Below are 21,777 nucleotides of genomic sequence, written 5' to 3' on the forward strand. Positions count from 1 at the left end.
CCTGTGCCCCCCGTGCCCCCCATATCCCCCCGTACCCCCCATGTCCCCGTCCCCCGTGTCCCCCCCGTGTCCCGGCCCGGCCGCTCCTCCCGCGGTGCAGTTCCCGCGGTCTCCGTCAGGGGGCGGTGCGGCCCCGCCGGCGGTGCCGGTGACCGGAACGGGCGGTGCCGGGCGCGGGGAGCGGGGCCGGGCCGGGCCGGGCGGGGGGTCCCTGCGGGCCCGGGGGGGGGGGGTCCCGGCGCGGGGGTCGCGGGCGGTGCCGCTTTCCCGGCGCTGTCCGCAGCCATGTGGTCCGTGCTGTGGGCGGCCGTGCGCTCCAAGGCGCCCTACGTCACCTTCCCGGTGGCCTTCGTGGTGGGGCTGGTGGGCTCGCAGCTCGAGTGGTTCCTGCGCGGGGACCCCCCGGCCACGGCCCAGGACGAGAAGAGCATCTCGGAGCTGCGGGAGGACCGCAAGCTGCAGGAGATCGCGGGCGAGGACCTGACCAAGGTGGTGAGCCTGAAGGACAAGCTGGAGTTCGCCCCTCGGGCCGTGCTCAACAGGAACCGCCCCGAAAAGAGTTAATAAAGGGTTCCCGGGGCAAAGGCCGTGCCCCGGAGCGGCCGCCGGCACTGCCCTGGAGCTGCACAGCTCCCACCGGCCCGGCCCCTGCCCCTGCGGACCCTCCGGAGGGTCAGGTTCGCCCGCGCCGTGGATGTGGCCAAGGAACAGCCCCCAGACCCCGGTGGGAGCGGGCAGGGGGCCCTGCGAGGAGGCGGAGCGTGGCTGGAGCTCATCAGCCCCCGGCCCGGCCTGGCCCCTGAAGCACAGAACCCTCCCGGCCTGGTTCCACCTGTGTCTCCTCAGGTTTGGCTTCTTCCATGGCGTGACCGTAGAAGAAGGTTGGACCTGAGTGCCGTGAGATGGGGTCAGGCTGAGCACCGGCAGCAGGAGGAGCTGCTGCCCTGCTTCCAGATGCCGTGTGGCTCTTGGTGAACCCCAACACAGCCCCACGCTACCACGTTACACCCACGGGAGCCTGGGCAGTGGTGGAGATCTCTGGGGACCCCTCTCTGCATCATCCCTGCGAGGAAGGGTGACAGAGGGAGGTGGAAGTCCTGGCCCTGCTCTGTCGTGGTGGTGTGTGGGGAACAGGGGGATCTCTGCCCTCTGCCACAATAAACTTCTGTCAGTCCTCGGGCCTCTGTGTCTTCTGCATCAGCACGGCCCCAGCCCTGGCTCAGGGAGTGTCTCTGCTCCCTGTGTGTTCAAGAAGCATCTCCTGCAGTGGGACAAATGCCATCGCTGTCCCGAGCTGGGCACGGCCCTCGGGGCCTGGCAGCAGGGTGGTGGGCAGGAAGGAGGGGTAGGCACCGAAATCCCAGCCCGTGCTGCGGCTGTGCCTCCCTCCTGGCTCCCCCGGCCACGTCATCTGCTTCCCATCCACCTCCTTATCTCGGCGACAGGGCCTGTGTCAGTCGGTGGGGTGGGTGGGGTCCCACAGGACTGGGGTGGTCCTGCTGGGGTGCTGGGCAGGGAGAGGCTGGCAGGGAGAGGCTGGCAGCGAGCACTGGGACTGGTGGCCGGTGTCCCCTCCAGCCTCGGGCATTGCTGGCAGAGCAGGGACGAAGCCCTGCCAGAGGTGCTGAGCAGGGAGCCAGGCCGAGGCCGGGGCTGGGGTTATCGCTGCCTCCCAGCTTGTTTTTTCCCGTGGTGCCTGAGCAAGGCCCCAGTGCTGCCCCAGCCCGGCCTTCCCCTCCCGGGGACCATAAATCTGCCGTGCCCGGAGCAGAGCCCCGAGTCAGCAGCCAGTCAGCGTTTCACACACTCTGTCCTGCAGCCTCAGGGCCAGCTCCTGCCCCGCTGACAGCTTTACTGCCCTGCCCTGGCTCTGTTTGCCTCCCAAGCTGCTGTCCTGGGCTGGATCACTGCCCTAGGCCAGGCTCACAGCCCAGGAATGCTCCAGCCTTTGCCACCACGGTGTGTGAGGGCAGCTGAGCCTGGTGGAGAAGGTGCAGAAGGAGTCTGGGGGTGATGCAAAGCCTGTCCCAACCCTGTCCCGCTGCCACCTGCCCTGGGGATCGCAGTGCCACCGCCTCATCCTCCTGCCAGGCTAGCACTGTCCCCTGAAGTAGCCCCTGTCCTTGGCCTCCTGCTTTCCCAGCCTGGCTGTGGGGTGATGGCTGGTCCCTATTGTGTGCCGGGGTGGGAGCAGGGCCGTGTCCCTTTCCCCAGCTGGGACCAGCTCGGAAACGGCTCCAAAGTGCCTTTGTTCCCCCCACGCCAGAGTGGCTCCCCCGGCTGTTTATAGCCCATTGATCCGCCTGTTCCCAGGCCTGGCCGGGCACAATTGGGCTTTGGGGAGGCCTCGCTGCCCCGTTTCCTCTCCCAGGCCCATGCAGTGCTGGTCGGGGGGGCTGCTCTGGCGTGGTGGTGGAGTGATGCCGTTGGGGAGGGCTGAGCCCTGATGGTGACAGTTTGGGCATTGATGGCACCTGGCAGGGCAGTCCCTGCCCTGCGCCTGTCCTGGCTGCCTGTTGTGCTTCCAGCTGTTTCCCATGTGTCCAGGGACTCCCGTGTGTCCCCCTGGCTGTGGGGCTGTGGATTCCCGCAGGCGCTGGGACGGGTGAAGCCACTTCCCTGAGCCCCGTCGCCTTTCTCCTGAGCCCTCCCTTCCTCCCATTGAATCCCAACAATGTGCTGCCTGGGAAGCGCCAGCGGGACAAGAATAGGAGCCGGGAGGCACTCGGGGCTGGGGTGAGCAGCCACGGTGGCTCACGAAGAGCCAGAGGCAGCTTTGCTGAATAAACCATTATCATAAAAACCTGCCCTCCCGAGCCTGCCCTCAGCTGCTCACACACAGCTCCTTGGTCTGTTCCAGCGGGTTTGTAATCCAGCTGTTCCCAGCATGGCCCAGCTGGGCACTGCAGTGGGAGTGTGGCAAGGAGCTGTGCCAGCAGCCAGCCTGTCCCCAGACAGGGAGTCCCATGCCTGGCCTCGAGGCTGGCATTTTGTGGGAGAGCATCCTCCAAGGCTTGTCCAGCTTCAGGGATAACCCCCTGTCCAGAGCCGGCTGTGGCTACATGGTGCCATGGAGCAGGGATTGAATCCAGCAGCCACAAGTGCTCCCTGTCCCTGCCCAGCCCATGGTGCCCATGTCCCAGGCTCAGGGGGTCAAGGTGGCTGTGGTGCCCTTGACAGGTGCCTTGCTGGCTCCGAGGGTGGCTGCAGCTTCCCGACAGACCCTCTGCCCTGCCCAGGGCTGGGTTTGTCCCCGGGATCCATCATGAGCAGCTCACGAGAGGAGCAGGTGGTGGTTTCCGGAGGCAGGATGCCGGGAGCCAGCTGTGCCCCAGCTCCCTGGGGTGGCTCAGGGGCCTGGGACAGCTGCTGTGCAGGATGGGGGGCACTGAGACCCCCCCCCCAGCCTCTCAGCACACCTGGATGGCCGCAGCGGACGTCCGGTGAGATCAGACAGGGATACACCAGCTGTGCAGGGCTGGGGACGCTGTGATGTGACCCTGTGCTGGCACGGGGATGGCCCGGGGCCGGCCGTCCCCTCCTCAGAAGGGTGATGACACTTTGGGAGAGAGGAGCAGTGTGGGAGCTGGGGGGGGGAGCTGGGGCCTGCAGGGACTCACGCTCCCGTGTCCCGTCCTGGCGCAGCGCGGTGATCCCGGGACACCCTGGCCCTGCCTGTGGTGTGGTGTCCCCGTGGCTCGGGGACCCAGAGGGTGCATGGCAGAGCAGACAGCTCATCCCCTCAGCGCGTCCCCCACAGCCCCTGGGGACATCTGCTCCCTCCCAGCCCAGGCTTTTCCCAGGCTCCAGTTTTGCCCTTTTCCCAGCCTTCACATCTCACTTGCCTCTTCCTGCCATGGCTCCCTCCAGGCTGGGCCTGGTGGCTCCTTCTGTGGCCGGCAAAGGCCCTGAAGTACCGTGGGAGAGGAGCAGTGACATCTCTTGAGCCCTGACTGGGGACAGCTGCAGTGGGACCTGTTCCATTCCTGCTCGGCATTGCCTTTTCCAGCAGCCACAGCCCAGGGCTCACTCCCCATCCCCAGCACCCCAGGACCACCGCAGCTCCTTGTTTTCAGACAGCATCCACCTTCCCATGCCAGGAAAAGCCCCCGGCTCTGCAGGCAGCAGCCCCTGCCCGCCCGGTGTCGCATCAGGACGATGCCCTGAGCTGCTGGCAGGGGTAGGACCCATCCCGGGGTGGGCACCGCGGTCCTGGTGCCTCCACACGAGGAAGTGGCCGGGGTGGGGGAGCGACAATGTCAGGATGCGGGAAGTCGTCGGGGCTATTGAGCTCGTTTCCTCCCGCCCGCAGTTCCCACACGGGGTGCATTGTCTGCCGTGCCCGCGCGTGGAGGGCTAAATATAACCCCGGGGAGGAAGGGAGCTCCGTGGGGTTTGCCTTTCCTTCGCTGGAAAGGGCAGGATTGCGCCCGGTTTGGGGTTGCCCTGATGGTGAGTGCTGCTGTGGACAGGGCTCCGTGCCTGGCCTGGGAGGATGCTCCTGCCTGGTCCTGCTCCCTCTGAAGGGGTGTGGGAAATGGGGCACTGGGAAGCTGTGGGCAGAGCCCTGGGCATGGACAGGGCCCCTGCCTGCCATGGCCCTGCCCATCCCTCTGCCTGTCCTCCCCCTCAGCTGTGATTCTGCTCCTGCTGTGGCTCTTCCTGAGAGCAGGCCAGATTTAGACACTTGCTGTTTGCTGTGCACTGGGAAAGCTTAAAAATAACCCCCTTGGTGCTCATCCAGTGTCTATGGCAGAGCTTTCCAAGCAGGACAGCCCTCTGCCCCAGACCATGGCAGAACTGGGCAGGGAGAGCCCAGCACAGACTGGTCCTAACTGGGAAGAGGGCAGAAACATCTCTGCAGAGGAACCACAGGACTCCTGGGGGCTGTGACTGTTGTTAGATCAGCACCCCCAGAGGGAATTGGGGTCCCAGGGAGCGTGTGGCCCCTCCAGGACTGGCAGAGCTGCCCCAAAGTGTTCCCTAACTCAGGGGGTGCCCCATGATGAGTCCCCTCATTGCAGCCCCCGGGCTGCCTGTGCCAGCACAGGGCTCAGCATCCCAGTGCTGGGGGAGCGAGTGCCGTTCCCAGAAAGGCACCGGGGAGGGGGGGACCTGTTTACTCAGGAGGGAGTGCGGAGGTGTGAGAAAGGCCGGCCACTGTCTGTCCCCGGGCTGTGCCAAAGGGCTGTGCCGGGCCAGCCCGGGCCCTTATCAGCTCCAAACTTTTATTTGCCTAAGGGCCGCCCTCCCTCCTTCTGGGGGGGCCGCTGCCAACCCCGGCCCCCTCCCCGCAGGTGAGCCCCTCGCTGTTGTTGTTGGCGTGTGCCACGGCGGGGCCGGCGGCTCAGGGTCACTCCGGCTGCCCCGAGCTCTTTGTCACAACACGGGAACAATAGTGGGACGCCGAGCTGTGTTTGGGCACCGTGTCCAGGGGCTCGGCCGTCTTGTTTTCCACCTTGCGGGGTCGCTGGGAAAAGCGTGATGTTCCCCTGGTGCCAACAAAAATAGGAGTCCCGGAGAGCGGGGAGGTGAGAGGGGGACACAGAGATGGGTAAACATGGCTGCTCCCATCCCTGTCACACGGGCACGTCCTCCTGGCCCTGCCCTGGGCTGCTCTCCCCAGAGCCACAGTGGGGCTCTGCAGCTCTGATATTCCCCAGTATTCCCCAGGGAATACTGGGCTGTGCCTCCCCAGGGTGGCCCAGGGGATCCCCATCGGGCAACAGTGGGAGCAGGGCAGGGTCCCTCTGGAGATGGTGGGAGCAGGGCAGAGTTATTTCAGGCAGGGTTTACCCCAGCATCCTCACAGAGGGAAGAGCTGGGAGCTGGTGGTGTGCACCCCAGGCCCCCACCCAGGGGGATTTCACCCCCCTCATCCCTTGGAGGGAGGAAGCCAAGGGTGGGCTCGGCTGCCAGCCCGGCTCTGCCCCAAGGGCAGCTCAGCCGGGTGCCTCCCTCCTCATTTCCTCCAGGGGCCAATGGCAGCGATACTGCCCCGTATCACCCATATTTCATTTTCTCCAGGGTATTTTTAGCCCGTTCCACCCTTGCTGGAGAGGCCCTTGGCAGAGAGCAGGCTCTGCCCTGGCCTGGCTCAGCCAGAGAAACTAAACAACCGCCCCAGCCACATTGTGTGCCTTTATCTGCAGCTCATTTCCACCTATTATGCAGCCACAAGCAGCTCCAGGGCCTCTGCTGGGTTTATCTGCAGCACAGGGAGAGGGGCTGAGCTCTGCCTGGGGCCACCATGGGCCCCCATGACAGCCCTGTCAGAACCCTGAGCTGAGGCTGGGCTCAAGGGGACAGGACACTACAGCAGGGACAGTTGTGCTTTCAGTGGATGAGTGACCCACTCTCCCCCCCAGTCCCATCACTCTCAGGACAGCATCCTTCCCCCTCCCTCAGCCCCAAACCCTCTCCTGCCCTCCCAGAATCAGCTGGAGGCTTCAGGAAGCACAGTCACACCACACTTCACCTTTTCTCATTCATCCAACTTTATTCAACAAGATGCAACACCGAGTCTGCCAGGGGGAAAGGAAACAGCACCGAGGGCAGTGCCCACATCCTGCACTCGTGCCTGGGTCACACAGGACCTTCAGCCCTTTGGTCACAGCAGGACCATCCCCTCTCACAGCATCGGTGGGCTGGGGAAGTTGGGGGACAGGTCCCATGGTAGCAGTTGGTTCTTCCATCCCCCCCCGGCACCTCAGCCCACAGCAGGAGATGACTAGTGCAAAGTAATAAAACCCAGTGACCCTCCAAACCAGAAGTTGTTGGTCTGATTCCTCCCCATAACCCCAAGGGCTCCAAGGCACATGGACAGGGCTCCCCAGATCCCCTGCAAACTGCACCTTTAAGACAGAAAGCTCCGTGCTCAGGCCAGCAGGTTAAAAATAACTTAAAGGCACACATCCCATGGGAAAGGGTCCAGGGCTGGGAGGGCAGGGGGAACTCACACTCCTGGGTCACTCGTGGTGACCCTGCAGCCATCGGGATCTGCTGGTCACGACAGAGCTGCCACTGGATTAACCCCCCTGTGTCCCATGGGGAGGGGGTAGCTCCGGCAGCAAACCCTGGACAGATGCCAGGGTCACTGGAATGGGACGGGGCTGGTGGCCAGGATCTGTCAGTGCTGCTCCAGCCCAGCTTCCCGTGTCTGTCCCAGGCTCAGCCTGCTCCGTGTGGAGGCTGGGGGGGAGCAGCTTCCCACGGCCACGGCCACGCTCCCGGCTCTCAGCCCGGCAGAGGCTCTGGGGTCCGCCCGAGCCGCAGCTCCCGATGGCCAGCAGCCTCCTGCTACAGCCCCAGGGACAGCCTGTTCCACAGGGTGGCTCCAGGGATTTCTCCCTTTCCCGGAGCGAGGCACACGGGACGTGGCGTCCCGGGGAACTTTCTGCAGTTTCCTTCCTTGCGGGGTCATTGGGGAAAACAGAAGAGAGCAGAGGCTGCGCTCAGCCCTGCTCCCGAGCATCCCATCTCCGGAGGGGAGTGTGTCCCTAAGGCACAGCACCAGGCAGGAGGCAGCTGCCTGCCCACAGGCAGCACCTCTGCAGGCAGGTGGGACAGGGGAAGGTCCCCCTGCCAGCCAGGGCCAGCCTGGCACTACACATACTGCTTTTTGGAGGCCGAGCTCCCGGGCCGGCTGCACGGCTTCTCCTCCGGGGCGGAGGCTTCAGCAGCCCGGGGGGTGTAGGGGTCCGACAGGGGCCTGCTGCCACTGCCCAGTGCCAGGCTCTCCTCGTTGTGGAAGTTGGCCCAGTTCTGCTCGCTGGAGAGCTTGTTGTAGGTCTGGTAGGATGGCACGTGGCTCTCGGCCATGGGCAGGAACGGGTAGTGCTTGGGTGCGTAGGGATCCGACACCATGTCCTGGGCAAAGACGTCCCGGCTCGGTACGACCGGCCCCGACACCTTCTTGATGTTGCTGAGCAGGTTCTTGCAGCAGAGGTGGAAGAGCTCCAGGAGGTTCAGGATTAAGGAGATCAGGCCCATCACCAGCATGAAGATGATGAAGATACTCTTCTCGGTGGGGCGGGAGATGAAGCAATCCACCTGGTGGGGGCAGGGGTCCCTCTTGCACACGTAGCGGGGCACCATGGAGAAGCCGTACAGGTACCACTGGCCAACGAGGAAACCAGCCTCGAAGATGCTCTTGCAGATCACACTGATGATGTAGGTCCACATCAGCGCCCCTCGGATCTTGAGCCGCCCGTCCTCTGTCACGTAGATCTTGGACATCTTCTTCTCCACGGCTGCCAGGGCCTGCTCGATCTTCGGGTCCTTGCTGTGGACAGCCCGAAGCTCACTCTGCTGCTGCTTCAGCTTCTCCTCCCTCCGGGACAGATAGATAACGTGGCCCAGGTAAATCAGGGTTGGGGTGCTGACGAAGAGGAACTGGAGCACCCAGTAGCGGATGTGGGAGATGGGGAAGGCTTTGTCGTAGCAGACGTTGGTGCAGCCCGGCTGCTTGGTGTTACACACGAAATCCGACTGCTCGTCCCCCCACACGGACTCCCCGGCCAGGCCCAGGATGAGGATGCGGAAGATGAAGAGCACGGTGAGCCAGATCTTCCCGATCACGGTCGAGTGCTCCTGGACTTGGTCCAGCAGTTTCTCCAGGAAATCCCAGTCACCCATCTTCTAGGGAGCCTGTGCCTCTGCCAGCAGAGAGGGGAGAGCAGGCACATCAATTCCCTCTTTCCATGCTAAGGAGCACAGGGCAGGTAGGGCCACCTAACCCCCATGATTTTTTGGGATCCAGCTGCTCTGCAGAGTGTCCCAGTAAACCCACTGAGGGACATTCCACACCTGAGGGAAGCGCCCAGGCTTTCTGAGACCTGGAGGGCTCCTTCTGCTTCCCCCTGCCCAGTGCAGGAACACGGGGCAGGGGGAGAAGAGGCAGCACAGGGATTCACCTGCCCCAGCAGCACCCAGCCCACAGCACCCGCAGCTCATGGCTGTGGGACGCTGCACCCCCAGCACCCTCCCCTCGCCCAGGGCACCCCTAGCACCCCTCACCGACCTCCTCCTGCTGTGGGGACCCCTTGGAGCCCAGCCCGCAGCCCGCGGGTGCTCAGCCCCGCCAGCCCGGCTGGGAAGGAGCGAGAGGGCGGCTGCAGCCCCGGCTCCTTATTAACCGCTACTAATTAAGCGCAGAAGTGCCGGCCGTGCCGTTAAAGGCACCCCTGCAGCGGCGGGGCGAGGGGGTGCCCGCGGTGGGGGTGCCCCGTCCCCGGCACGGTGTCTCCGAGCGGCGCGGGTATCCCGGGTATCCCGGGTATCCCGGGTATCCCGGGTATCCCGGGGGTCCCGGCGGTCCCCACTCACCTCCGCTGCGCCGGGAACGTCCCGCCGGGCTCGGGCCGCGCTGAGTGTGAGGGGTCGGGCCGGGATCTGCGGCGGCTCCGGTCGTGCGGGGCCCGGGGGAGGAGCGCGGCAGGAAACCGGGGGGCCGGGGCTTAGTGCCGGGCCGGGCCGCAGGTGTGCGGGGCCGCCCCCTCCCACCGCCCCCCGACGAGGGGGCGGCCCCGGCGGGCGGGGCGGGGGCAGCGGGGACCCCCAGAGACGGCCGGGACCCGTCGGGGCCGAAGCCGGTGGGGGACAGTGGGAAACCCGGCTGTTCCCGCCCGCTCGTCCCCGGCTGCGGCTCCGCCACCGGGCAAACCCGCTGAGCGGGGCAGGGACCCCGGGGATGCTCCGTCCGCTGCCCCGTGTCTCCGGGATGCTCCGTCCCCTGCCCGACAGCGTGTCCCGGGAATGTCCCGTCCCCCGCCCAGCGCCCTGGGGATGTCCCATCCCCTGCCCGGCGGGGTGTCCCCGGGATGCTCCGTCCCCCGCCCTGTGTCCGGGGATGTTCCGTCCCTGCCCGCTCGTGGTTGCCCCCGCGGGTCCGTGCGGCGCGGCGGGCGCTGGGTGGTGCTGGAGCCCCACCGGAGCGCGGCCGCGGTCCCGCATCCCGCCGGTTCCCGGGATGAGCCCCACGGGAGCCCTGCCCGGGACCTGCCCGCGAGTTTCAGACGGAGCTTTGCTGCCGGGGGTCTCGGCACACACCACAACACGCTCGTGGGGCTGCGGAGTGCGGGTGAGCCGAGCGGAGCTGGGAACAGCGGACACTCCGCTAGCGCTGCTTATGGAGAGATTAAATGGAAATAATTTCTATTTATTATAATACTTATCAAGGTTTAGTAAATAATTGATGCTGATCCTTCCTTGATTTCCTTGGGGGCCAGCGTGCGGTTCTGCTGAGTTAAGGTTTAACGACGCGTGACAAGCCGGGAGAGGCGGAGCGGGAGGAGTGAGCCCGACCCGGGGCTCGACTGCCCTGCCCGGCTCGGGCGGATGAGGAGCACCCGGCTGCGGGCTCCTGGGGAACCTCTGCAAATCCATGTCATCTGCCCTCACCAGTCCCCCCGATTTCCAGCGGACAGAGCAGATTCCAGTGTCTCCAAGCAATGTTTTATTGGATCTGTAGCTTGTGCCATATGTGACGTGTCCATCCGAGGTGAGTGGGACACAGAGGCACCAAGGGAAGCAGCAGAGACAGCAGTGGCATTTGGGCAAGACGTGGCACGGCGCTCGTGTGAGCCAAGGGAGAGAAGATGCCCTGCCCCAATACTGTCAAACTGGGCAAACTGGGCCAAGAGAACAGTCAGCAACAGCCTGGAGCTCTGCTTCTCTGTCATTGCCTCAGGTGCATGAAGAGAGCTCCTGCTGTGGTGCCGAGCCCGGAATTCCTTTGGGGTTTTTTGGTACAAAATACAGGGGGATGAAACAGTGCTTGGAACTGTGCACTTGTGAGGCACAGCGAGTTGGAACTGCCACCATGCTGGGTGACATCAGCTCTGGTTGGGCACCAGGGAGTGCACTCACACTCACCATGGGAGCAGCAGAGCTGGAGGACCTGAGGAGGTATGGGAGGATCTGTGTGTTGCTGTGATGTCCAAGCTTGTGGCACTACTCTGTGCATCTGGCAGAGCTCCAGGGCTGCCCTCGCCTTACCTGTGTCTGCTCAAGCACCCATGGGTCTCTCTCCAGGGATGTTAGTTTGTTGGGTTTAGTCATTTTTCACACAGGTTGACTCTTGAGGGTTCAGGGGTGGCTGGAAAAGCTGCTGGGCCAAGGGGAATGTGAACCACGTGGGACGGGCGAGCTCACAGCTCCTCTCCTCTGTGGGAAGAACAGACACCCTCAGGCATGCCCACAGGCAGCCAGCACCCACCTGCCACCACGCCACTGGGACACCTGGAGATGTGCCCACGGTCCCAGACGGGAGAGTTCCCATGGATTTGTCCCCCTCCCCTCCCAGCCATCGAGGTCCTGGCTGAAGAGTCCGGCGGTGACATCGCTGGTGGTCACGTCTGGTGCCAACCATCCCTGGCACAGGCCAGGACACTTTCTCCCTCCACCCTCCCCTCCCAGCACCCTTCAGACAGCAGTCAGGGCTGTCACACACCTAGTCTGGGACTTGTTGTCCTTCTCCTCCGACTTGAGGTGGCAGTGGCAGGTGGAGGCCTTGCTGTAGCTGACGGAGCGCTTGGTGGATTTCTTCCACTTCCGTGCACCGCGGACAACTCGCTTGAAGATGAGGTAGAAGATCTCACAGACGGTGAGGATGATGCAGATGGAGGAGGCTCCGACCATGAAATAGGTGAAGACCCTTTTCTCGGTGGGCCGAGCGATGTAGCAGTCCACGGTGTTGGGGCAGGGATCCACGTTGGTGCACTTGACCAGCCGTGGCAAGTCGAAGCTGTCCCACATCTTGTGTAGGAGGTAGAGGAACAGGATCTCTATGATAAGCTTGAAGAAGAGGCTGAGCAGGTAGGTCCACCACAGCCCGCCGTGCTTCTTGCCCGTGTTGCTGTAGAGCTTGGGGCAATTCTCCCCGTTCTTCTCCCGGTTCTTCTTCTCGCGGTCCTCCCGGTAGGCCACGTGCATGATGACCAGGAGGGAGGGACAAGTGACAAAGATGAGCTGCAGGGCCCAGAGGCGGATGTGGGAGATGGGGAAGAAGTAGTCATAGCAGACGTTGGTGCAGCCCGGTTGTCGCGTGTTGCAGTCAAAGTCCTTCTGCTCGTCACCCCACACGCGCTCGGCCGCCACCACGTAGACCAGGACACGGAAGACGAAGACCACGGAGAGCCAGATGCGGCCGAAGGCTGTGGAGTACTTGTTGACCCCGCTGAGCAGTGCCTGCAGTGTTTTCCAATCCATGGTGGCCGGTGGAGACCAAAGTCACCCGACCTGGAGAGGCGGCAGGAGCGGAGGGTGAGGAGCAATGGGAGGTGCGTGTCCCTCACTGCACTGAATCCCACTGACCTCTGTACTCCCCCACCACACTGCACTCATGTGGGGCGGGGGGACCATCACCCTTGCACACAGTAAAACCCCTCCCCACGCTCTCCTGGTGACAGAGGTGACTCAACCTATCAGCACTTCCTTCTGGCAGAGCCTCTGCCCCAAGGGATGAGCCACCTGGCCAAGTCCCCACCACCAACCCCCCACCTGACTGCGTGTGTTGGTGCAAACCGGCAGCAGATCTGCTGGAGTGAGCCAGGATCAACAGCCGAAGGGGAAGTGGCTGCTGCAATGCTGGGCTGCCAGGACACGCCAGGGACCGGTTTTTCTGTCTCACAGGTGATGCCCGAGGCAGCCCAAGCACAGATGAGAGCAGAAAGGGACAGTCCGTGCGTGTCACCAGCATGTTACCCTGGCTGGGGCTCTGCTCCTGCTCCCGCTCCTGCCCCCGGCAGCAACACTGGAGGCCCCAACGGCCAAAGCAGCTCCACAGCTCAGCCTGGGGCTGCCCCACACGAGGAGGGTGGCACATAAAGCCCAACCCAGAGCTTTACTGCACCTGGATTTACAAACCCGTGTGGGTTTTATAACCCTCTGTGCTGTGGAGGTGCCTGCCCTGACAAAGGGATTCACAGGACCACAGCTGGGTCATTCCCACTTTTAAGGAGCTGCCGCTGCCCGTGGCCAACCCGGTGCCCTCTGAGACGTACCTGGAGGAGGCTCAGGCTCCTTCCCTGCTCACCGGGAGTTGTGGGGTGGGAAGTGCCCAGCACGGGGCATGGCCGGGGTGCAATGGCACTCTGGTGATCAGGGTCCCCTCATCCAGGGGGGGGGCTGCACAGTGCAGTGTCCTGGGGCTGCAGGGAAGGAACAGAGCCTGGAGCACTGCTCGGAGCCCACGGGGCTGCCCGAGAGCCCAGCCTTGGCCAGAGCCACCCTGCAGCGAGCCCCAGACCCACTGCTCTGCTCCCACACTGCTCCCACACAGGGACACCTCGGCAAGCAGCTGAGCCAAGTGGGGCCGGGCTGGAGTCCTGTGCCACCAAGTGCCAGGGCAGTGCCTCTGCCCATGCCCACCTTCATTCACCACCCTGCTGAAAACAGATCGTCCTCCCTGGCAAACCAGTGAGCCAGGGTGGGGAACAACCACAGCATTCCCACCCAGCCCTTAGAACCAGCTCCTTTAAACTCAGGAGAGGGGAGCTGCTGCTTTCCTCCCAAACACTGGGCTGGTCCCTGCACACCTCCAGGGCCCTTGCCCCCCCCCCCCCCCCCCCCCCCCCCCCCACCTGCCAATTCACCCATTCCCCCACCCCCAGTGCCCTGCCAGCAATCCACCCAGCACCCACCTGCCCAGCTCAGCCCAGTGCCAGCTCCAGCCATGGACCTGCAGCAGGGTGGGAAGGGGATCTGACCCCCATGCCAAGCTCCGTGCTGAGCCCCGTGCCAGTCCCTGTGCTCTGGGAGCCCCGCAGCTCCCCCCGGTGCTGGCTGGGTGCCAGGCAGGGCAGGGGCAGCGCTCAGGTGTGCTCAGCTGTGCCGGCAGAGCCCGTGTGCCTCCCGCAGAGCTCAGCACCCTCGCCAGCCAGCCCCCGGAATGCCAGCCCGCTGCGTCACTGCCGCGTCCTGCCCCGCGTGGGCACGGGGCGTTGGACCCGAAAGTGCCCGGCTCCCACCTCTGTGGGGTGCAAACACAGCAGAGCCACTGTCTCTGGGGGGCTCAGTCCACGAGGAGGGTGGTGGGACAGAGGAGCAAGGCCTGGGGTGGCCATTCCTGCTCCTGGGGGGTGCCACGCTGTGCCATCCCCCTGTGTCACCCCCCAGGCGAGCAGCCCTGGCACGGCCTGGGGGGTCCCATCGTGGCTCTGTGTGATGTTGAGGTCCCCACTTTTGGCCCCTGCAGGCCCAACAGTCCCAGCCATAACCCAACTCCCACCTGCACCCCGTCACACCAAACACAGCTCCCACTGTGCCCCGTTACACCACGGGGTCTGTCCCCCATGGCCGGAGGTCCCCAGCAACTCCCCAGCACCCTGTGCCCCTGGAGGTACCTGTCCCGCAGGGAAGGAGCCGCAGGAAGGTGTCCAGATCCAGGCAGATCTCGGAGCTGGGAAGCTCCTTCCCAGCCACAGCCCTCCTGCACACCCAGGGCTTGTCTGTGGAGCTGAGTGTGTGTGGGGAGGGGAAGGGTGGTTGGTTCAGTTCCCAGTAACTGGGTGAGTCTGGCAAACAGCTCCTGGAGAGGTTCTTGTCTGTGCACATGCACACACACGCTCGGGTTGAACAACAAAGGACATCAACAGGGGCCGGATTCCTCCACGTGCAACACCAGCAGCTCCTGCCAGGTGATGCCCTGACCCCCACCAGGGTGGTCTGGGCACTGCAGACCCAGCAGCAGGACTGGGGTGACAGGGATGGACACTGGCCTTGCACTGGCCCCCAGCTGTGGGGCCACCAGCACCAGTTGCTAAGAACCACAGATGACTCAACTCCTGAAATGATTTTGCTGTAGTAAGAGTTTTGCAACAGCTCCCTGGTATCTCCAACCAACAGGAATTTGCAGCCACCGCCCTGGCGGGGCCGGGACGGTCTGATGGGACCTTCCCCAACCAGCAGGATGGCAGCAGGGTCCCCACGCAGCGGGACCCTGCCCTGCTGCTGCCTCCAGCTGTGCCCCCGTGGGACCTGGAATGTGTCCCTCTCCCCGAGCACTGGTGGCTCCCAGGAGGCTGAGTCAGCCCCATCCTGCTGGAGCAGGTGGATGCCCCATAGAGCAGCCCCATTTGAGGTCTTTGCCAACACAGCTTGGCAGGAATGTGCCTCCCCTTGCCTTCGGTTCACCTGGTCTTTAGAGTGCCCTGAGGCTTTTCCGGCATCCTCTGGCACGCCCTGGAGACAAGTGGCAAGGGAGCCTCACGGGAGCCTTGCCAGGGCCACCCCTCCCATGGGACACATCTGAAGAGCCCCTGGGTGCTTGGTGCCTGAGAGGTTTGCTCCCCGCTCTCCTGGCGGACAAGGAGCCGCTTGTCCAGAGGTTTCTTGGCTCCAGAAGGTCAAATAAAGCAAGTGAGGGTTTGCCCAGCTGGGGACACACAGGAATGGGAGCCCAGGAGATGCCTGGGGTGCAGAGTGGGGTGAGCCCAGAGGAGGGGGCAGACACAGGAACCCCCATCCTGGACAAGAGCAAAGTGGGAGCTCCCTCAGCCAGGAACTGCCTTGTCCTATCAGCAGGATCAGGAATTTGAGCTATGTTGTTGCAGAGAGCTTGTCAGGAATCTGGGGGCTGTGACCCTCGAGATGACAAACCCAGGAGAGAGGGAAGTTGTAGAGAACCACTGGCAGCTCTGATTTCTTGTGCAGGCAGCAGCTCCCTGCCCTGAGGCCAAACCCTGTAAGAGCGGGGGGGCCAGACCCCCCCTTGGGTAGTCTCTTGCCTGCAATTTTGGAATTTCAGGAGAGGCCACGTGGCCGTGGTGAGAAAGTTCAGGTGCTTTTGGCCTGGGCAGATTTCCCTGAGGCAGTTGGGTGGGGAGCAGAAACACCCCGTGCTTTGCAGTGTTTCTCAGTGCTGAGCTGGGTGTTTGCCAGCAAAGGGCACATCCCTGTGCCCCTTCCACCACCCCTCTGCCAACTGGTCCAGTGTGGGCACAGGGACAAGGTGCCAGCATGGTTCAGCAGCTCTCAGCACGTGAGAACTTCAGGTATGTGCCCCGGGTATGTCACCACGTTGCCACCCTGCTCCAGCTCAGCGGGGTGATGGGTGAAAGGCTTCAGTGCCAGATGTGAACACTGAAACACCCAGTGACAGCCAGAGGCCCCACCTTGGATCCTCCTCGAAGGAAAAACCCAATCAGAGGAGCAGGTGGCCACTGCAGTGGCAGAAAAACCTCCAAGTCTCTTTTAAAGAGTCTTAAATGGGGCGTCACAGGAGGTTGGACTCAGGCCTTTTATTTCAGCTTCCTGCCTGCCAACAGCATCCCAGCTGTCCTGCTCCAGGGCCACGTCCCCAGGGATGAGGCTCCCCCACGAGCACAGGGCACAGGAGTCACGGGGTCCTGGGAGCAGCCACTTGTTCCAGCACACTGGACATAAATCAGAGAGTTTCTCCTCAATTCCCAGCGGAGAGGCAGGGTTTGGCCAGGGAAGAAACAAGCCCAGGCTGGGGAGGCCAGGCTACCCCTGACCTGCACACACAGTCCTCTCCACTGGGCTGCAGTTAGTGGTGGGTTTCTTTCAAATCCCCTCTCCCCTGAATTCAGGGGCTCTTCTGGGACCCCACAAGAACATACAGGGGGATTCCCTGTGTGATGATGCAAAATCTGGGAAATAGTCAACTTTTATTTTGACACCCCCCAGTGTATTTGCTTTGCTGACACTGGTCCTGCCTCTGTATCCCAGGACATGTCCCAGCTCCCAGACCCCCATTTCTGCAGAAACGACCGGGGCAGCTCGGGGGGAAACACATCAGAAAGAACCAGCCAAACACTCCCGTTTGTGGGGCTGGTTAGGGCTGATCCCAAGCCTGGGTGGTGCAAGACACCCTGAGCTCTGTGGAGCAGCTGCAATGTCTGCCCTGAGCACCACAGAACTGCACAACAACACCCAGCAACTGGATCTTCAGGTCTCTCGCAACGGGGCAGCAGCTCCAGCTGTGCTTTGATGTGGGGAAGTGGGACAGGGAGGTTCTCCTGGGGCTCATCTTCTGCCCCATTAGTGTCAGGGAACACCTCGAGGTTTCACCCACGGGACAGCCCGGAGCAGGAGCAGCCAACCTTGCTGGAAAACAAACAGCCCAGCCCATGCTCTTTAAATCGGGGCAACGGCTCGCACACAAAGAACAACTTTGTGTTCTCTCTGGCGTGAGTGAGAGGCCTCAGGAAAGAAAACTTTTGGGTGGATGATCCAGCAATGGGAGCGGATGGGAGGGAGGCAGACACCAAGCACAGCTTCACATAGAAGGAGGTGGGAAAAAAACCTACCTGTATTCCACCATCTGCCTCTCACCCCAAAGGTTTCCAACCCCGGTGGTGTCAGCACAAGGAGCTGTGCCCAGAGGGTTCTGGGCTGATGGCTGGGATGCCCCCAGGGCTTCTCCACCATCCTCACCCTTATGGGGTGGCTGGTTCAGGCCCTGCCCTCCCATCCAGCAGTGCTGCAGCCCTGCCTGCCCTTGGCATCCCCCTCAGCATCCCCCTGGTCACAGTGGTCCCTCTGCCTCCCCCTCCAGCACATCCAGCTGGTCCTTTCCCCAAGGTGAGCTGTGGGAAGGGGCTCAGCTTTGCCCAAGTGGGAGCTGGTTCATTGGAGCAGCAGTAGCTGCAATGAACTGTCACCAAGAATGGCCCTGATCCTAAAGGCCACAGGGATGGTGTTCCCTTGCTCCCTGTGCTGCTTCCTTTGGGGCAGAGCCAGCGAGTGCTGTCACTGCTCATGGAAAAAATAATAATCGCACCCTCTAAATAAAGAGAAACCAGTAACAGATCGAGCTACATGTTCGATGTTAATGTTACTTACGAGTGCATTTGCCATGAAATTATTGTGAATTATTCATCCCAGCTAATGCTTGGTGATGGCCTCCAAAAGGACAGCGCCGCTCACGTCACGGCCCAGTGCGACATATCACAGCAATAAATGAGATCAGATTCTGCCATTTAACGTTATTGTTTAATCAATGGTTGGGGTGTTTTTCCTCTCCTGTACTCAGCTGTTTTGCTGGGGTGTTTTCCTCTGGCCAGGCAGGATGATCCAGCAGCCCACGGCGGGCGCTGCCTGCCTGGCTGGATCCTCACGCCTGCGCTTCCCCGCGGTGGCTGCGGCACCAGGGACCTGCTCTTGTCCCCACTCGGCTAATGAGTGTTATTAATGACGATTGCATCAGTCTGAGACGGCCCCGGCACCCACACTGTGGCTGATTTAGGCTGAGGGACAGGGAGATGGGTTCCTTGGGGGATCAGGGTGTCTGTCCAGCTCAAAGGCTGGGCACTGCTGCCAGTTCACAGCTGCCACAGAGCTGCTGGTCCCCGTGGCTCTCGGGCACTGCACGTGTCCTACAGCACGTGGTTTACCCCAAATTCAGCAGGACGATGTCATGTGTCTTCCCCAGAACAGGAGAAGCAGAGACTCCTCAGGCACAGCCCAGCTCCAAGGCACTGTCCCCACCAGCGCTCCTGCACTGGAGGACGGAGGAGGAAGAGGGGGATGAAGGTGCCCGGCAGGTGAGAGGCTCCTGCTTTGTCCCGGGCAGCTTTAGGAAAGAGCCTCCTCCTCGGACGCTGTGCTGGGGCAGGACGCCGTGGGTGGGATGGTGGCCGTGGGGGGTTTGTAGTCTGCCCCATGGAAAACCTGTCCCACCGTGCCCACGGGCTCGGCACAGGGCAGCGGGCAGTCCTGGCTGTGCCGCCGGCTCTGCCCACCACCAGCCTGCAGGCACTCCCGGCACCGCTTGCCAATCAGGTAGGCGGCCTCGGCGAGGCTCAGCACGACGCAGACGCAGGCGGTGACCACCATGAAGAGGGTGAAGATGTTCTTCTCGGTGGGCCGGGAGATGAAGCAGTCCACCACGTTGGGGCAGGGGGGCAGCTCGCACTTCACCAGCCGGGGCAGGGTGTAGTTCCTGTAGAGGCGGTAGAAGATGTAGAGGAAGACCACATCCACGCCGGCCTTGAAGATGAGGCTGAGCAGGTACGTCCACCACAGCCCGCCCCGCTTCTTGCCGGGGTTGGCGAAGAGATGGCGGTGGCAGCCGTCCCCTCCGGCCTCGCGCAGCCGCTGCGCCTTGGCCTCCCGGTAGGCCACGTGCATGATGACCAGGAGGGACGGACACGTCACCAGGATGAGCTGCAGGGCCCAGAGGCGGATGTGGGACACGGGGAAGAAGTGGTCGAAGCAGACGTTGGTGCAGCCCGGCTGCAGAGTGTTGCAGTCAAAGTCCTTGTGGTCGTCGCTCCAGACCCGCTCGGCCGCCACCACGTAGACCAGCAGGCGGAAGATGAAGACGAGGGAGAGCCAGACGCGGCCGAAGGCTGTGGAGTACTTGTTGACCCCGCTGAGGAGCCCCTCGAACGTGCTCCAGTTCATGGCTCCCCGGTCCCGTTAGCTGGCCAGGGAAGAGGGAAGACACTGTGTCACCAGGGAGCAGCGAGAGGCCCCCACTAGAGCCCCTTTGTGCCCCAAGGCACAGCTCCTGGGACCCTCTCTGGCCCACGATCACATGCAGGGACCCCACCAACATGTGCCCCAGCACAGACCTGGTCCAGGTGATGTGTCTCCACCAAGCACAGTCCCCCAATTTGGAGAGAGGGGGACCTGGCAAAGCCTGGGGTTCTGCAGCAGCCACGGCATCCTCCAGCCACCACCAGCTCTGGCCCATGGCTCAGCCCCCATCCTGCACCGCCCGCCCCAGCTCCTGCCTCGTTGCCCAGGTATTTGTTATTAATTTTCCTTACGTTGCCAGGCCTGGCCCGGGCGGACAACAACGAGGAGCAGGCGGGCCGTGACTCACCCGGCCACGTCCTCTCCCACCGCTGGAATCTGCCGGTGCCTCTGCCCTCCCCAGCCCTGCTCCGACTGTGCCCCGTGTCAGAGCAGAGGCACTGGGTGGGCTGGGGGGGGCTGCACGGCCCCTGCAATGCCGAGGAGCTGACCCAGGGCTGGGTGGCCACCAGTGCTCACCAGCCCCAGCCCCTGCGTGGCTGATCTGAGCCTGGTCTGGGCCGTGCTGGAGGAACACACCCCGCACCGAGCGGGGCCCCTGGGGCTGCATTTGGCACCGACTCTCCTTAAATATTTCATTATCAGGAAAACAACAATCAGATTCCCCCTCGCCGAGGGGCTCTCAGGGGTGAACACATCCCCTGCTCTTTGCAGCCCGGCCCAGCCCGTGCTCCTGCTCACACAGACGTCCCAGTGCACGGCCCTGCTGTGGGAGCCGCTGGGTCCCATCTCTCCCGGTGGATCCCTGGGGACACACACAAACCCCTGATTCCTCCTCCTCCGTGCACGCTTCCGGCAGCAGCGCAGGATGAGCCCATCACTCCGGGGTCAGGGTGGGCAGATGCACTCCCCCAGCCCCAGCCCCACGTCCCTGGGGCAGAGCAGGGTCCCCACACCACTCACCCGAGGTGTCCCTCGCCGAGGCCGGTGCTGCTGCAGGTCGTTGCTTGCTCTTGGCAGGAACGCATCACCTGTGCAAGAGGCACCACATGAGTCATTCCCGGGCTCCTGGGAGCGAGGAGGAGATTCCCAGGGGGAAGGGATGAGGCTCGAGGCAGATCCCCACGTGTCCCATAAGCTGCCCGATTTCCCGAGGCGAAGGGTGGCCCCACAGTGTGAGGGGCCTGACCCTGGTGCTGTGCAGGGAAGGGCTGTGTGTTCTCAGATGCTGCAGGGGTGTTGGGGTGCCCAGTACAACCTGGGGTCCCTCCATCCCTTCCCTGCACCCATCTGCCCTTGCTCCAACACGGCCAAAGCCCTGGGAGCCCCTGCCTGTGGCACCAGGAGCTGCCTAGTCAAACACCTCCCTTTGTAATCCTTTCTTTACTCAAACTTCACACCATGGCAATACTTTAGGAGAGCCTTTATCCCTCCCCACCCTCTGACAAGTGGGTGGTATCTGATTATTTTACTGGGAATTAATAAGCTGCTTATCTATGCTCCCCTTACCTGCAAGCTGGCACAAGCCTCTTCCCCATCACCCCTCCCTGATGCCAGAGCATGGAGCCCTCCCAGGACAAGTCCCCAGCTCAGAGAACCCCCCTCTTTGAGGTCCAGCCCCTGTCTCATGGCTGTGGGGCACAGGGATGGGGGTCAGAGGGGGTGGGGGTCCAAGGAGCAGGTGTGGTTCCAAGGAGAAGGTGTGGGGTGCAGGAGTTCAGGTGCTGCCGGAGTCATTTGAGGAGCAAACACACGTTTCATTTGCAATTCTGCTGGGGTTTAAAAAAAAAAAAAACAAAAACCGCAGAGAAACAAATCTAAACAGCTGTAAAGTAAATTACCAGTGTTTGCGGATGGCTCCAGGGAAGAGTTCTGCAGTTTGAAATCAAACAAGCCCGTTTTTATTTTTTTTTAACATGCCTGTGTAGTGGCTGTGCCGTGAAGGGATTTCCCAGGGGCTGTGTCCCCCATGGGCAGCCCCCAGGGAGGGCCCAGAGCAGCCCCCACCCAGCAGCACCCAGCAGTGGGTGGAGGGATGTTCTGCCCCACGTGCCCCTGATTTTATGGGTGTCTGAAGTGGCTTTTGCAGCTTTCTGGGTTAAAATCCCCTCTTTTGGGGAGCTGCCAGGTGAGATGGGCATTTTCTGCTCCAGGTAGAGCCCCTCCACCCCTCCACAGGTGAGTCCCCGGTGCTGGGGACACGGAGGTGTATTAATGGCAGCACTTTATCTTCCAGGAACAAGCCCTATTAGTACATTTTTACTACAACATGAAATATTAATAACACTTTGCATTTATATAGCGTCATTCATCCCGCAGTCACCAGCCAAG

At 62.7% G+C, this 21,777-nt stretch overlaps 4 protein-coding genes across 5 annotated transcripts; 1 reads left to right on the plus strand and 3 right to left on the minus strand.

The window, feature by feature from the left end:
• The first annotated feature begins 233 nt into the window (after positions 1–233).
• Positions 234–1,179, plus strand: SMIM12 (small integral membrane protein 12). 2 transcript variants are annotated; one of them, XM_027661433.1, is made up of 2 exons: positions 240–489; positions 847–1,179. In XM_027661433.1, exons 1-2 carry the CDS (start codon positions 286–288, stop codon positions 973–975), a joined length of 333 nt encoding a protein of 110 aa, XP_027517234.1. In that variant the 5' UTR covers positions 240–285; the 3' UTR covers positions 976–1,179. The 2 variants fall into 2 exon arrangements, with proteins under 2 accessions (XP_027517235.1, XP_027517234.1); XM_027661434.1 differs by having other exon boundaries at positions 234–1,179.
• A 5,305-nt stretch (positions 1,180–6,484) lies between these two features.
• On the minus strand, positions 6,485–9,422 carry GJA4 (gap junction protein alpha 4). The gene is made up of 2 exons (XM_027661376.1): positions 9,328–9,422; positions 6,485–8,657 (listed from the first exon to the last, which is right to left on the minus strand). Exon 2 carries the CDS (start codon positions 8,635–8,637, stop codon positions 7,606–7,608), a length of 1,032 nt encoding a protein of 343 aa, XP_027517177.1. The 5' UTR covers positions 8,638–8,657; positions 9,328–9,422; the 3' UTR covers positions 6,485–7,605.
• A 926-nt stretch (positions 9,423–10,348) lies between these two features.
• On the minus strand, positions 10,349–14,550 carry GJB3 (gap junction protein beta 3). Its single transcript, XM_027661378.1, has 3 exons — positions 14,346–14,550; positions 11,453–12,240; positions 10,349–11,166 (listed from the first exon to the last, which is right to left on the minus strand). The coding sequence occupies exons 2-3, from the start codon at positions 12,208–12,210 to the stop codon at positions 11,151–11,153; spliced, it is 774 nt and encodes a 257-aa protein (XP_027517179.1). The 5' UTR covers positions 12,211–12,240; positions 14,346–14,550; the 3' UTR covers positions 10,349–11,150.
• A 3,990-nt stretch (positions 14,551–18,540) lies between these two features.
• On the minus strand, positions 18,541–19,382 carry LOC113955643 (gap junction beta-5 protein-like). The gene has a single exon (XM_027661377.1). It carries the CDS (start codon positions 19,369–19,371, stop codon positions 18,541–18,543), a length of 831 nt encoding a protein of 276 aa, XP_027517178.1. The 5' UTR covers positions 19,372–19,382.
• Positions 19,383–21,777: the final 2,395 nt, after the last annotated feature.

This window comes from Corapipo altera, unplaced genomic scaffold (genome assembly GCF_003945725.1).
Source record: "Corapipo altera isolate COAL_440 unplaced genomic scaffold, ASM394572v1 201, whole genome shotgun sequence".
NCBI lineage: Eukaryota > Metazoa > Chordata > Aves > Passeriformes > Pipridae > Corapipo > Corapipo altera.

Excerpts from the sequence above, each read along its gene's own strand:
- SMIM12 (XM_027661433.1), top strand. The coding sequence starts at position 286 with ATGTGGTCCGTGCTGTGGGCGGCCGTGCGCTCCAAGGCGCCCTACGTC. Across the intron at positions 490-846 it reads CGGGCGAGGACCTGACCAAG|GTTTGGCTTCTTCCATGGCG; the intron begins GTGGTGAGCCTG and ends GTGTCTCCTCAG.
- GJA4 (XM_027661376.1), bottom strand. The coding sequence starts at position 8,637 with ATGGGTGACTGGGATTTCCTGGAGAAACTGCTGGACCAAGTCCAGGAG.
- GJB3 (XM_027661378.1), bottom strand. The coding sequence starts at position 12,210 with ATGGATTGGAAAACACTGCAGGCACTGCTCAGCGGGGTCAACAAGTAC.
- LOC113955643 (XM_027661377.1), bottom strand. The coding sequence starts at position 19,371 with ATGAACTGGAGCACGTTCGAGGGGCTCCTCAGCGGGGTCAACAAGTAC.